General features: G+C 53.5%; 1 protein-coding gene across 2 annotated transcripts in view; it reads right to left on the bottom strand.

Annotated features, from left to right (window-relative positions):
- Positions 1-9,908: 9,908 nt before the first annotated feature.
- The window catches only part of SLC43A2 (solute carrier family 43 member 2), a 39,181-nt gene continuing 34,738 nt past the window's right edge, over positions 9,909-14,351 (bottom strand). For both annotated transcript variants that reach the window (XM_080825764.1, XM_080825765.1), the window contains 3 exons: positions 13,888-13,961; positions 12,432-12,555; positions 9,909-11,887 (listed from right to left, as the gene is read on the bottom strand). In XM_080825764.1, coding sequence (XP_080681890.1) covers positions 11,726-11,887; positions 12,432-12,555; positions 13,888-13,961 — 360 coding nt within the window. In that variant the 3' untranslated portion in view covers positions 9,909-11,725. The remainder of the gene's footprint in view (positions 11,888-12,431; positions 12,556-13,887; positions 13,962-14,351) is intronic.

The following is a 14,351-nucleotide window of genomic DNA, read 5'->3' as shown; positions in this document are numbered from 1 at the left end:
GTCCCCGCCGCTCTCGCTGCGGTCGCCGCGCCGGCTCCTGCTGCCCCGGCCTTGCCGCCTCCCGCGCCGCTGCCGACGCCGCCCGGAGCTCCGGTTCCGCAGCGCCGCGCGGGGGCGGGGCGTCTCTGCGGCAACCAGAGCGTCACACGCAGCGCTGCGCGCTGACCTCAGCGCGAAGGAGGAGCCTTCTTGGGCCCGCCCCTTCCTCGTCCTTAAATGGGCCGTGGCTTCGGTGTCCGGGTCCGAGGTGGACTCCCGGCAGGCTCAAAACACGGGCAGTTCGCGGGGCAGACAGCAAGGTGTCGGGTGGGGACCTAGGTGTGAGTGTTCTGTACCTGTACACACGGTCCCTTCGGTGTGGTGGGTTGAGATCCAGGAAAGGGCTGTGCCAAGAAAACATTAACGATAACTATATTTACGTGCAAATGCTCTTCTAAGTGCTTGACTCCTCAAGACATCTCTACCAGAAAAAGTTACCATTGCTGTGCACCTTTACGGGTGAGGAGGAGGCAGAGGTTAAAAGACTTGCTCAAGTCCTTAATGAGCATGTGATGGAGATTTTCACCCAGCAGTCTTAGTGTGATGTCATTCATCCAATATGTATTTGCAAAGTATGCGCTGTGTCCCCAAAACCCGTGCTTTCGTTGACAGAGTAAACAAGACAGGTTGAGAAAAGGCCCGTGAGTGGTGGAACACAGGCTTGGTGGAATTATACTGGAGGAATTATACTTGGTGGAATTATACTGGTCAGCAAAAGCTTCCTGGAAGAAGAGGGGTAGGTTTTGGGGTGGGATGTTTTTATTTTGTTTTTGTGGGTTTGGGGGGGGGGCTTTTTTGTTCTTAAGTTTGTTTGTCTGTTTGTTTGTTTTAAGTAATCTACACACGCAACATGGGGCTTAAATTCCCGTCGCAGAGATGGGGCTTGAACTCATCATCAGAGATGGCAAATGCATGATACTCTACCCACTGAACCAGCCAGGTGCCACTCCTCCACCCCGCCCAAGAAGAGGTTCTAAATTGAGATCTGCAGGGGGCTAGGAGGGCAGAGTTAACCAGAGTGGGGAGAGGGCTGGAGGCAGATAATATAGTTCCTGGCAATGATAAGGTGTTTGGAGTTCATCCTGAGGGCTGGGGCCCTTTAAAGGTTTTAAGCACATCAGGTGCTTAAAACCTAGTCCATTTCGGCCCAGGTCTTGATCTCGTGAGTCTTGAGATCAAGCCCCTAGCATGGGCTCCACACTCAGCAGGGAATTTGCTTAAGATTCTCTCCCTTCCCCCCTAACCCCCCCCCACCCCACCCATGGGCATGCACTCTCTCACTCTCTCAAATAAATAAATCTTTTTAAAAAGAAGGTTAAGCAAGTTTGGTGTTTGAAGGCTCACTCTAAGGGGTGGGTGGAGAGGGCATGGAGGGGCCAGACCAGAAGCAGGGAGCCAATTAGGAGGCTTCTGAAGAAGTATGGAGAAGAGGGACTGGGACAATGATAGGAAAGGACAGGGGAGGGAAGCAACTCAAGAGGTTAATATCCATAAGGTTTGTTGACTAATTGGCTGAGAGGGAGAAAGAGAGAACACCACCCAGGTTTCTGACCTGGGAGCCTGAGTGGGCAGTACTGCCTTCAGGAGAATACTGGAAAGATAGATGTACACAGAGGAAAATAATGGCTCCAGTGTTGGATCTGAGGGACATCCAGGTGAGGACCAGTGGGCTGCCCAAGATGGGGACTTGGGAAGGGAGGATGGAGCAGGTGACATATTGCTGGCAAGCCATGACGGGTACCTCAGCGGAACCCTGAGTATTGCACATGTTGGCCTCTCATTCATCAAATCCTAAAGTACGCGCATGGATTGCCTCAGAAATCCAAGTCCAAGCCCCTTGAAGGAAGGCCAAGAGAAGAGATATATTTTTTTAAGATTTTATTTATTTATTTATTTGAAAGAGAAAAAGAACATGAGCATGGAGGAGAGGGAGAAGCAGGCTCCTGGCCTGAGTAGGGAGCCCCATGCAGGGCTCGATCCCAGGACCCTGGGGATCATGACCTGAGCCGACGGCAGACACTTAACCTATTGAGCCACCCAAGGGCCCCGAGAAGAGGTATTATGATCCAAAGTCCAAGATTAACTGCACCCTGGTCCCCTAACTCTTCAGTATGGGGCTTTTACCCCTACATAGTATCAATGAATGGTTATCTAACAATTGCCATGTGCTGGGTCTCTCCAGGAGGTAACTAAACCCTGCCCCCTGGGAGCCTGCAGTCTAGTTGGGACAACTACATTTATTCATTCACTCAATAAATATTGATTAAGCTCCTGGCCTCGTCCTGGGCCTTTTTCTCGGCACTCAGGATACAGAGGTGACCTAGAAAAACCAGGTCTTTCCCTTGTTCAGTGGCAGGGTGGGGCGGGGAGCAGAATATAAACAAATACAGAAATGGCCTCGAGTAGTGGTAAACGTTATGGAGAGGCGGGACAGGGCAACGTTAGCTGGGTGGTCAGGGAAGGCTCTTCAAGGAGGCGATGTTTAGTCTGAGCCCTGCCTGATGAGAGGAATTATTGCTGAAGTGACTCTTAGTTAACGAGAGCTGAGACAAGAGGGCTTGGAGGCTGTGCTGGGCAATGGGGAAAGTAAAAAGATAGGAAACAGCCTCTGCTCTCAAGTCACTCAGAGAGAGGAGCCCTTGCACTTTTACGGGACTGAAACAGTGCTGAGGCAGGTCCCAGCAGAGACCTCCTGGGCTGCAGAGGTGTGGGGAGCATGCCAGGACAATGGTACTTGAGCCAGGTTGGAAGAGGAGCTGGCATCTCCAGAGGGGAACTCTTTCTTACTCGCAAAGGGCTGGAGGCAGGATTCAACAAGGGCCTCTGGTTAGCATGTGAGCGCTTCACGTGTGGCCACACAGGTGGGACTGAGTGCCAAGCTAGGGGACTGTACCTCTGTTCCAGGGGCGGGGGCAGCCCCTGAGGGCCCAGTCCTCGTCACCCAGATTCAGCTGTTGGTGAGATGGTGCCACTCTTGTGACATCTCTTTTCTGAACCATTTTAAAGAAGATCTCAGACATTGTACCACCACACTCTGTGTTTCAGCGTGCGTTCTAGAAATAGGAATATTTTCTCGAAAACCCACAATGCCATTATTGTACTTCACAGGATTAATAATTTCTTTTTTTTTTTAAGATTTTATTTGGGGCGCCTGGGTGGCTCAGTGGGTTAAAGCCTCTGCCTTCAGCTCAGGTCGTGATCACAGGGTCCTGGGATCGAGCCCCACCCGCCTGGGCTCTCTGCTCGGCAGGGAGCCTGCTTCCCCCTCTCTATCTCCGCTTCCCTCTCTGCCTACTTGGGATCTCTGCCTGTCAAACAAATAAATAAAATCTTTTTAAAAATATATTTTATTTGGGTGCCTGGGTGGCTCCGTGGGTTAAAGCCTCTGCCTTCAGCTCGGGTCATGATCCCAGGGTCCTGGGATCGAGTCCCACATCGGGCTCTCTGTTCGGCAGGGAGCCTGCTTCCTCCTCTCTCTCTGCCTGCCTCTCTGCCTACTTGTGATCTCTGTCTGTCAGATAAATAAATAAAATCTTTTAAAAAAATAAAAAATATATATTTTATTTATTTGAGAGAGAGAGAGAACACAAGCCAGGGTTGGGGGAGAAGCAGAGGGAGGAGCAGATGTCTTTACATCCCCGTTCCTGGGGAAGGGGTGCTGTGAACAAGGAGGGATGGACACCGCTGCCCCCTCAAAACCACTTCTCCATGCTCCAGGCTTAAAATCTCAAGTGTCCCAGTGACCTTCTGCCTTTCATGTCTCTTTATTTGTTTCTCTCCCTCTCTCCATCTCTAGCTGCACCTTTCTGTCTTCTCTCCGTGTCTAGCTCCCTCTCCAACTCTTTCTCCATCTCTCCATATCTCTCTGTACCTTTGTCTCCCTCTCTAGCTGTATTTCTGTTCTGTCTCTGTCTTTCCTCTCTCTGTCTCTGTTCATCTCTCCTCTCTCTGTCTCTGTTCATCTCTCCTCCCTCCTATTGTCTCCGGACCCCTCTCTGCCTCTCTCCCCATCCCTGTAGTCTCAGTCTCTGTCCCACTGCTCTGTCTGGGCGATGACCTCCAGCCCAGTGTTTCTTCTTCTTCTCTTCGAACCAGTCTCCTTCCCCCATCTGTGCGCTCTTAGCTCCGTCTCAGTCTTCCTCTTGCCTTCATCTTCATGTCTGTGCATCTCGAAGTTCTCCTGGCTGGCAGGCCCTGTTGCTGCCTCAGCCACAGCCGCACCTGTAACCCATCTCTGGGTATCTCGGGGAGACTGTGTTTCACTGTTTCCATCTTCTGCTCTGTCCCTTCCTGGCAGGCAAGAGGATGCTCTTCCCCCAAGCTTCTCAGCGAGGTTCAGCCTCTTTTCTGTTTATTTTTGTCTCTTTCTCTCTCCCTTTTCAAGTTTCATCTTCCAAATATTGATTGAGCAGCTGTTCCATGCCAGGCACTGGAAGTATCACAGTGACCAAGGCAAAGAATGTGCCAGCTTTCAGGGAACATTCATTCTGGTGGAGAGACAGTCACCAGACCCAAAAAAGAAAAAACAAACAAACAAACAAACAAACAAACGTGTGACCCTGGCTGCTGGGAGGGTTCATGGGGCCCAGGAGCGTGTCTGCGGGTCAAGGCCAAAGGCAGGCACTCTGCCAGTAAGTGCCCATTGCTGCTTCTGCCCGGCACTTTGCCTGACAATTACCTGACCCTAAATAGAGACTCCAGGCCACTCTAGAAACCAGACTGGAGTGTTTAGCCCACTTGCTTACTCAACAGCATTCATTAGGTCCCAGGCTGGGGGGCGACAAAGGTAAAGAGAAAAAGGTCGCTATGCAGGTAGGGCCACAGTCTGATGTAAGACGAATGTGTGACCTGCTGGAGTCAAAGAAATAGACAAGGAGTTGCTTTGGCCACTCCAAAGAGGCTGTGAGGCCCTCAATTTAGTCCTCTTCTCTCACCCTGCCTCTGACGGTGTTTGCCCTGCACACGGTTGCAAGCTATTTGAGCAGGCATGAAAGGTTTTTTGTTGTTGTTTTTTAAAAGATTTTATTTATTTATTTGCGCGCGCGAGAGAGAGACAGTGACAGAGAGGGGAGAGAGCAAGAGTGGGGAGGAAAGAGAGAAGCAGGCTCCCCGCTGAGCAAGGAGCCTGATGGAGGGCTGGATCCCAGGATCCGGGGATCATGAGCTGAGCCAAAGGGAGAAGCTTAATCAACTGAGCCACCCAGGTGCCCCTGAAAATGGGGATTTTTAAAAAAATAATAAAATTTAGGATTTTCAGCTTCTCTTTTTTAACTTTTTATTTATTTTTAAAAAAAGATTTTATTTATTTATTTGACAGAGATCACAAGTAGGCAGAGAGGCAGGCAGAGAGAGAGAGGGGGAAGCAGGCTCCCTGCTGAGCAGAGAGCCCGATGTGAGGCTCGATCCCAGGACACTGAGACCATGACCTGAGCCGAAGGCAGAGGCTCAACCCACTGAACCCAGGTGCCCCTTTTTTTAACTTTTTAAAAAAGATTTTATTCATTTATTTGAGAGAGAGAAAGAGAGAGAGAGAGCATGCACAGGCATGAGTGGGGTGGGAGCAGCAGAGGGAGAAGCAGACTCCCCGCTAAGAAGGGAGCCCCATGTGGGGCTCAATCCCAGGACCCCAAGATCATGACCTGAGCTGAAGGCAGATGCCTAACAGACTGAGCCACCCAGGCACCCTGGATTTTCAGCTTCTCTTGGAAACTCTCAGAAGATCTGACAATACTAGGCTCAATCCCACATGGCCATGGAAAAGGAAAGGTAGCAACAAAGGCATGTGGCAGTTTCGAGTTTGCAATCCTGACAAGTGGGAGCTCTGTCACATACCATGTAGCATTCTCTCTCCTCCCTGCTCCAACCCGCCCCTGGCCCCCAAGGCAATCCACATCTCTCCCCTGGGCCTCAAGCCCCCTCCACCCTGGAAGGGTCAGGAGCCAGGTTACCCCTGCCTTCCCTGGGATGGGGATCCCCTTGGGGATTCTCTGGAGACACCCAGTGGCACTCATGCTCTCTCTCTCTCTCTCTCACTGTCGCTGCCACTGCCCAGGGCCCTGGGAGGAGGATGGCTGGCTTGCTGGGCAATCTACAGGAGGAGTCGTCATGTCCATGACCACCATGTTAGGAAAAAGAAAAGGGACAAGAGTGAGCTTCCTTTAGAACCAGAATTCACCGGGAGCCTTGGTCTTCCCACACAAGATGCCCCTTACTCTGTCCCTCGCCCACTTCTTCAAATGGCAGAGGGGAAGGCTAAGCCAGAAAAGCTGGGGGATAGCGAGAGCTGCAGGGGGGAGTGGGAGGGGTCAGAGAGCATGGGTCAGACAAGTGACCGAGAATCTGAGCAAAAGGCAAGGGGCAGAAAGACATGTGACTTAGGAAGAGACACCGGAAGCAGAGGAGGAAGAGGTTCTTAGTCATTCTCTGCATACATTTATTGAGTGCTTACTGTGGGCCAGGAAGTATGTTGGGGGGCAGAGACAGCAGTGAAGCAGGAAGTCAGGGTCCGTTACTGAGCTCTGGTGACACCACTGACCCTGGTTAACACAGGGAACTGATGAACCCTTCAGGTACCACCCAGGACCCAGGACTTTCCAGCGATGGGCAGGGATTCAGCGAGGCAAGATCCCCTCCCTCTCCTCCAGCTGGGGAAGCAGCACATGGATGAGCTCCTACGCACTCCTCAAAACGTGTTCACACCGATGGGCTCCGAACACATGTGAACACATTGTGCACAGCCAAGTGCTTGTACAAGAGGAAGTACAGCAGTGCTGCCTACACACCGTGACCTGTCACCCTGCTTAGCATAAGCCGTCAGGGTATCTCAACACTTAGAAATTACCTTAAGGGGCTTTGGGGTCAAATCCTTTACTAAAATGTGGGCATAAAAGAAAAATGGACAAGGAGACAACTTCTTAAGGTTTTTGCATAGAGAGGGTTTCGGAGAGAGAGAGAGAGACAGGTGAACACAGGCCTGTTCTGGTCCGACGTGCCCAGAGTAGATGTCCGATTATAAGGATGGGGTTTGGGGGGTGGGGTAGTCTTTGTTCCCTGGGCTCTCTGGACGCCTCCCGAATCATAAACATAATGCTATCGCTTGGTAAGTACCTCCTAAGTGCCAAGTAGACCACTGTGCGGGGGCTTTGTGTCCATGTTCCCCTACCCCACGGTGAGGGTGTGACCTCCATTTTACAGATAAGGAAACTGAGGCTCAAGACGTGCCTAACGGCACTGAAATGGTATTCGTGGTGGGGCCTCTAAGCTCTGCTTCTCTCACTGCCTCATTGGCACACGGGGAGATGGAACCTCATGCTGGGATGGGGCTGGGAGCTGCCAGGGCCCTGGTCGGTCTCAGATCTGCTCCAGGAGGCAGAGAATGACTAACTTCGAAGGTGGGCGTGCTTTCTGCGGAGACCCAGGGGCACAAGTAGTGGCTCCCTGTTGACAGAGCTCCTCCCCGTGGCAGGCCAGCCATGGACAAGACTACACCCCCACCCCAGGACCCTCACCCCAGGGAGTTAGGGCACGGGTGGAAACAGGCTCACAGAGCTCACCTATTCACCCTGACCAACCCCCAACTCTGGGGTTGGGGTGCTGCAGCCTATGGAAAGCCAACTCCTTCACTTTGGGGGTCCTGGGTTCCAAATCCTCACAATGTCACCATCCATATTGGGGAAAACGGGCTATGTCCTTGGGTTGGGCCCTGGTAATTGGTACAGATAAGGCATCTTACCACCCCAAGAGCCCGTGAGAAACCATTATATACTCCTTCAGAGGGAGGGGAGCCAGTGCTTAAATGGCCCCCGAAGCCCAATCCTGTAGAGAGGACCTCTCAGAGTTATCTCACAGGAGCACCTCACCCTAGAGTGCCCACCGTTTGTCTGCACACACCCTCCCCCCTGCCCTGTTACATATTCACTCAAACTCATGTAGGCTGACATGCAAGCTCATCAGAAACTCCACTGGGCTGGATGTATTCGTGCTGCTGCCTATGTGCCCCCAGTACCAGGTGGGTCCCCATTTCAGGGTCCTTGGGCCCCGGGGCAGTATGACTCCCGCTCAGACTACATAGCCCAGGGCCAGGACAAGGAAGGCTGGAGCAGACGTTCTTTTCACCAGGCCGATTCCAGGTACAAGTGGGAAAGGAGAAAAAACAAAATGGAGGGAAACCCACAGGGGCCTGCAACCATACCCGTGGCCTTTAGGAGGGTAGGAGCCTTCCCCCAGGAAGGTTTGGAGGGAACCAACCACCAAGGAATGACTAGATTCCTAGGTAAGAGTCCAGGGAGACTAGAAAGAAAGGGACCCCTGGCAATGCTCCTGAGGGAGGACCAGCCCCCTTCCTCACTCTGATCTAAAGGGCATGGCCAGGTATCACTTCCTGTTCCTTCCCGCCAGGAGCCTGAAGAATGGGGGGAGGGGAGGTGGAGACAGATGTCTGTGGCCCCTTCATGCCCATTGCCTCTGACCAGCTCATGGTTCCTTCCCCTCCCATGGCACTCCTCTTAGGGTTGGGGTGACTGGAGATTTGCTCCCTTGGTCAAGTACCCATCAGCCAACATGACTCTATTAAGTAGAGCTCAACTCCCTCTCTGAGGAAGCTCTTGGCTCTGGGAAATGGAGACCACGCCTGGCTTTTTGCTTCCCTTCCCCAGGCGGTTGCTGCCCTGTTCCCGAGGCCCAGTGGGCCCTGGAGCTGAAGCTCCGAATGGAATGTCCTGGTCTGGAGGGCCTTGGATTCTCTGATGACTTTAGGAGCATAGGAGTACCAGGTCTAACCTTGAGCAAGTGACTATACCCTCTGGGCCTCGAGTTTTCCAGCTACATAAAAGGGATAGTATCTAACTCCTAGGTTGTTATCATGATTTAAGGGTGATAATAGAAAAATATGTAACCCATCAACTCCCTACGGCAGAGCAGAATGACTGGCCCCTGACAAGGAGGTGGGGGAACAGGTACCTGACCCATCAGTACAGCTCCACATGCTGTTGGCCCTAGAATATTTTCCCCCCTGAATCCTAGTTTTTCAAGGCCTGTTTCTTCCCACAGAGCACTCATGTCCTGCAAGCCGGTGGTTGGGAGAGACAGGCAGCAGCTCCCTTTGGCTGGGCCTGGGTGCACCTGGGGACAGCACGAGCCCTGACTGTACAAACTTCATTCCTTTTCCCAATGGGAAGGGCCTTTGCTAATTCTTGCTAATTAGCATCTCCCCAAACAGCCCCTGGGCCTCGAGTTTTCCAGTTATAAAATAGGGATAGTATCTAGTTCCTGGGTTGTTATCACGATTCAAGGATGATGGTAGGAAAATATGTAACCCACCAACTCCCTACGGTCAGGGCAGAATGAGGTCTCAAACGTTTGGGAGGCACCAGAATCACCAGGTGGGGCTCAGCCAAACGTGGACTGCCCGTTCCATCTAGGCCAGAGGCAACACCTAGTGTTCACATCTCTAACAAGTGGTCACTGGGCTGCATGCGGAGGATGGTTCTGACTGCTAAAACCAGTACTCCCTCTGCAGCATGCTGCACCTGGTCCTGGGGAGCAACACGTCCACGAACATGACAGAAGTGCAACAAGTGCCTGTTGCTGTAAGAAAATGTGCTTGACTTTAACTCTGCCTTTCCCAAATTTGACCATTTTCTTTTTCTCTCAAGTCCTGTGCCCACCGTGGTCTTGAACTCACAACTCCAAGATCCAGAGTCACATGGTCTACTGACTGAGCCAGCCAGGTGCCCCTGACCGTGATTTCTTAGAGTAATTAGCATCTTACAGAGCTAGTGTTCTGAGGAATGGTTTGGGAAATGTTGATCTAGTTGTCTCTTTTTTAAAAATATTTATTTTAAACATATGTTTTTTTGCTTTTTAGTGTTTGAGTGGACTGGACAGAAGCCCAAGAAAATGAGGTGTGCACGAGGTGCTCAACGGTTCATGCAGAGATCAGACTTGGGCCTGGGTCTGCCCCTTCCTGTTCTCCACAAGTTCCCCTCACTGCGTTCTGTCTCTGTCTCTTTGAACCTGAGACTCTCTTGGTGACACCCTGTGACCTGAGCTCAGGAGGAACCCTCAGGGTGGTTCAGCCAGGGGTGGGAAAGCTGAGTAGGGGATACAATGGGTCAGGACTCGTGGTGTGGCTGGGCTGGACAGCAGAGGAGGGGTGGTTCCCACTTCTAAGATATCTGCACAAGCCCAGTTTGGGGGTGAGGTGGGGCAGTGAGGTCTTTTCCTGGCCAGTGCAGCTCCTAAGATGGCAGTCACCCAGGGAGATGGGCAGTGACTGGGAAGGACTGGGGCTGGTCAGCGGCAGAAAATCTTGTCTTGCCTTTTCTTCTCAAGTTCAAAACAGGCACGTGTAGCCATTAACTGAAAATGCTAGCAGGGTCATCCCTTCCCAGGAGGAAAAATGGATTTATTGCTTTATAAAAAGGAGTCTGGTAAAACTTAAAAGACCCAAAAGTATAAACCTAAAAATCAACCCACCCTGCTGTCTCAGACCCATTTCTGGGGGCAGTCAGGTGGGTGGCTGGAGAGCCAGGCCAGCCTGGAAGAGAGCCACCTCTCTCAAGTAAACAGCTGCGGGGCCCCGGAGGAGCCTGCCGGCAGGGGGCACTACAACCCCACGGACTCAAACAAGCTCCAGGCCCAGAGCAAGGCAGCCTCGGGACCCTGGGCCTGTGGCAGGCCTGGCTGCCTGTGCCACGGCTCTGGGAGGTTAAGGGCAGACACCCAGAACCCCCACCTCAGAACCACCCCACATACACACCTCTCACACATCCCACAAGTACACACACCCCTAAGCCCTTCACAACCCCATCTCCCCAGTCAGGCCTGGCCCTCCATGTCTGTCAGCAACAGACTGACTTCCACCCCCATAAAAACAGCTGTGTGTGTCGGGGGTGCCCTGTTGGTGCTGTTTTAATTCCCTTCAGGTCACAGGCTGGATGGAGGGTGGGAGCGGAAACACTCCTCGCCCTGAGGGAGGAGGTGAGGGACTGACTGCTCATTAGCCTTGTCCTTGGCTCCTGAGCGATGCCTGACTATCCAGCCCTCCATCCCCTCCCCAGGCTTTCAGCCGGCAGGGGGGCTTCTCCACAGGCCTGGAACAGGAGGACAGGTCATGGACAGGCCACAGGGGGCTGGAATTACAAAGGAGTTAGCACCAACAACAGGAAGCGGGTCCTTCCTTCCTCAGGCAGCCTCCGACTGGCCAAGGGAGGAGGTCGAGGGGCAGGCGAGGGGGTGCAGACGGTGCGAGCCTTTGTCCTTGGGCAGGTGTGGCCAGTGGGCATGCGGCCGAGAGGCAGGTGGCAGGCAGTAGATGGCAGACCCCACTGCTTTGGCAAGAGGCAGAATCCAGACACATGAGGGAGAGAGCCTGTCTGCTGGGGCTCCTTCTTGCTCCCCCTGCAGGCCCCACTGAGCCTCAAAGCCCAAGGGCCCCTCTAGGATGGCAGAGCAAAGCCCACAGCAGCCCTTGCTTCCGGCACTAGGAAAATCGCACATCCGGGCCCTCTCCCGTCCTTCCGCTGCAGAGCTCCAAGGCAGGACTGGGGCCCTGGAAGGGAGTGTGGACTCCAAAATGTGAAGGCAAGGATTCTGAGGGTGCACGGAGGTCCTCTGGGATGGGGAGGAGGACACTGGTGAGTCACTGAAGCAAGGGCAGGAGACCATAGTTCTGAGGTGGTGGGCGCTACACGAAAGCCTCCCGATTGGAGGAGCCGTTCAGCTTGAGGAAAAGCTTGTCATCCTCCCTCTTCTGCTGTAGCTGCCTCTCCAGCTGGCGCCGGTAGCAGATGAGGTAGAGGGGGAGGCAGAACCCCAGCAGGCTCAGGACAAGCAGCCCCACATTCACCTGGAGAAGCAGAAATGAGAGCTGCCATCACACGAGGTGGGGGACTGGGCAGGAGCTGCGGTCTTTTGCGGGCCCTGGCTCAAGACCCTTCCCCACATTCCTGTTTGGGAAAGGCGAGGTCGCAGGAGAAGAAAGGAAAAACTGAAACTGGAAGGTTCAAGCGGTCCAAGGGCCCGTCATTCCACATTCCAGCGTCCGAGTTTCCCAGTGTCCACAGCCGCTAGGAAGCCCTCAGGGCCCAGGCCCCCACCTCTGACCTACTGATGTGAACATCCAGGGGTGGGACCAGGACTGGGGCAGGCTCACCGTTACCTGGTTAGGAATTACAACCTTCCGTGGGAGGGCTACCCCAACATCAGGTCCAGAAAGGATACTTTTCTCCTCCTGCCCAACCACCAGTCACCAGGGGACCCTGAATCAATCCTAACCAAAGTTCCAACCTGTCTCCTGCTGGGGCTCCAGAAGCTGCTAAGGGATGCCTCCTAGCTCTGAGTCTGCAGAGTGGGGCAGATGCCCACACCCCACTGCACCAGACCCTTCTTACCCAGAGAGGGTCTCCTTGGAGGGGACCCATCATGGCCAGAAACAGGGGCTGCTGCAGGAGGGCGAAGAGTGCACTGACCAGCGACTGCAGTCCCGTGAGGCTGCCGAACTGGGTGGAGGGGTACCTGCCGGGACAACAGAGGACCTGTCACCACAGGTGCCACTCTCAGGCTTTCCAAATGCCCCTCAGCCCCAGCCTGGCCCCGGTTGTCCTGGGGCCTCCAGGCAGCACGTCAGGTGCCAGAGCAGAGGCAGGAGCCACCTGAGAGAATGGTGGGGTGCCTGCTTGCGATTCGTTTCTGCTAAGCAGATCTGCGACTGTCAGTTTCTCTTTCAGACCAGTGAGGCCCCAGATTCTGGAGGATACCACCCAACCCATGTATTCCCCAGGTCCACGGGGGTCTGGACGAGCTGAGTGGGACGAGCGGTGCCAGAGGGAGTCTGCAGCTTGGAAACCAGGCCAAGGGAGCAGGTTGGAGGCCGGCCCTGGCTCCGCCATGCCCTCATCTAGAGGAGCATTGTGTAATCACGGAAACTCGGCATCACACTCTTGGTGGACTCCCACATTCTGCCTGGGCAGCGGCAACTTCCTCCTGGCACTGGGTGCAGACCTGGAATGACCCCAGTGGGATGCTGAATTCTGACAAAATCTCAGCGGACGTCAGGTTTTGCGGCCCCAGAGGCGGAAAGGGACTCCCAGCGGGGAACCAACAGGCCTTCAAGCAGAGACCTACACAGCACATGGTGCTTGAGTTCCATTTTTTTTTCTTTTAAGATTTTAAGTAATCTCCACACCCAACGTGGGGCTCAAACTCAACCCTGAGGTCAAGAGTTGCATGCTCCACCGACTGAGCCAGCCAGGCGCGCTACCCCAAGTTCCACTTTTGAGCCAAACCCCAGCCGAAGGGGGAAGGACAGCTGTGGTGGTTCCCTCTACACATGTGGCCTCTTAGAAAAGGAGGCAGGTTTCATTTTAGCCCAGGCCTGAGAAGGCTGTGGGCAGAACCAGGCCCTTTCAGACTCAGGGTGAGAGCAGTCTAACACACTGTGGGCTACCCGTGGGTTACCCGTGTCACTGCCCCTGCTGGGGGTCATCGGAACATCAATGCTCAGCTCTGGGCAGCCAGAGCCCACCCCTGCCCTTCCTGTGAGCAGCCAGGGGCAGTCCCAGGACGCGGCCGAGTGGCAGCCCGGAGGCAGTAATGAGCACTGACCCTGGCTTGAGGAACTGACTTCGTGCTAGATGCCAAGGCTTGTGGGCACCCAGCTGTCTCTGCCCGCTGACACACCTCCCGCCAGGTGTGACGGTCCCTTTACACAGCCAACAAAAATCTGGTGCCCATCCCTGATACGAGATGGCAGGCTGGCCCCTTCAGGACCTCCGTCCCACCACGAACCTCCCCCTAGGCCATTCCCCTACCCTCAGCGCCAGGCCACCCACACCACCCGGCACTTACACGGCAGCATACAGGCCCCCAACAGCAGAGTGGATGAATCCTCGCACAATCGTGTGTAGGATAAAGGAGAGGATCTGAGGGAGGGAGAGCAGAGTGTGAGGGTCCTCAGAGTTCCCGGGGTCCTGAGCAGTGGGAGCACTGGCAACCCAGTGTGGGCTCGCACCAGATCTCTAGGGCCCATTCCTGAATTTTCAGGAATTTTGTGAGCCAGCTATTAAAGACAGTCATGACTAAAAATTAAATTTGTAAACTTAAAATTATAATTAAGTTATAGTCAAGAAAGTTAACAGATATTCAAAACTCATCGTTCCTTGATTACTTTACTACATTTTACTATTATCTGTGCTTGGGAGCTTTTTATTTCTCCTACAGTATTGGCGGGAGTACTGCATGATGGCATGTCCCCATGAATCTCTGTCCCATTCCTCCATGATCAGTGACTTCATGCTGGTTGAAATCAGCCA

This window comes from Martes martes, assembly GCF_963455335.1.
Source record: "Martes martes genome assembly, chromosome: 16".
NCBI lineage: Eukaryota > Metazoa > Chordata > Mammalia > Carnivora > Mustelidae > Martes > Martes martes.
Note: the sequence above shows the minus strand (reverse complement) of the source record. Positions and strands in the feature narration are given on the sequence as shown.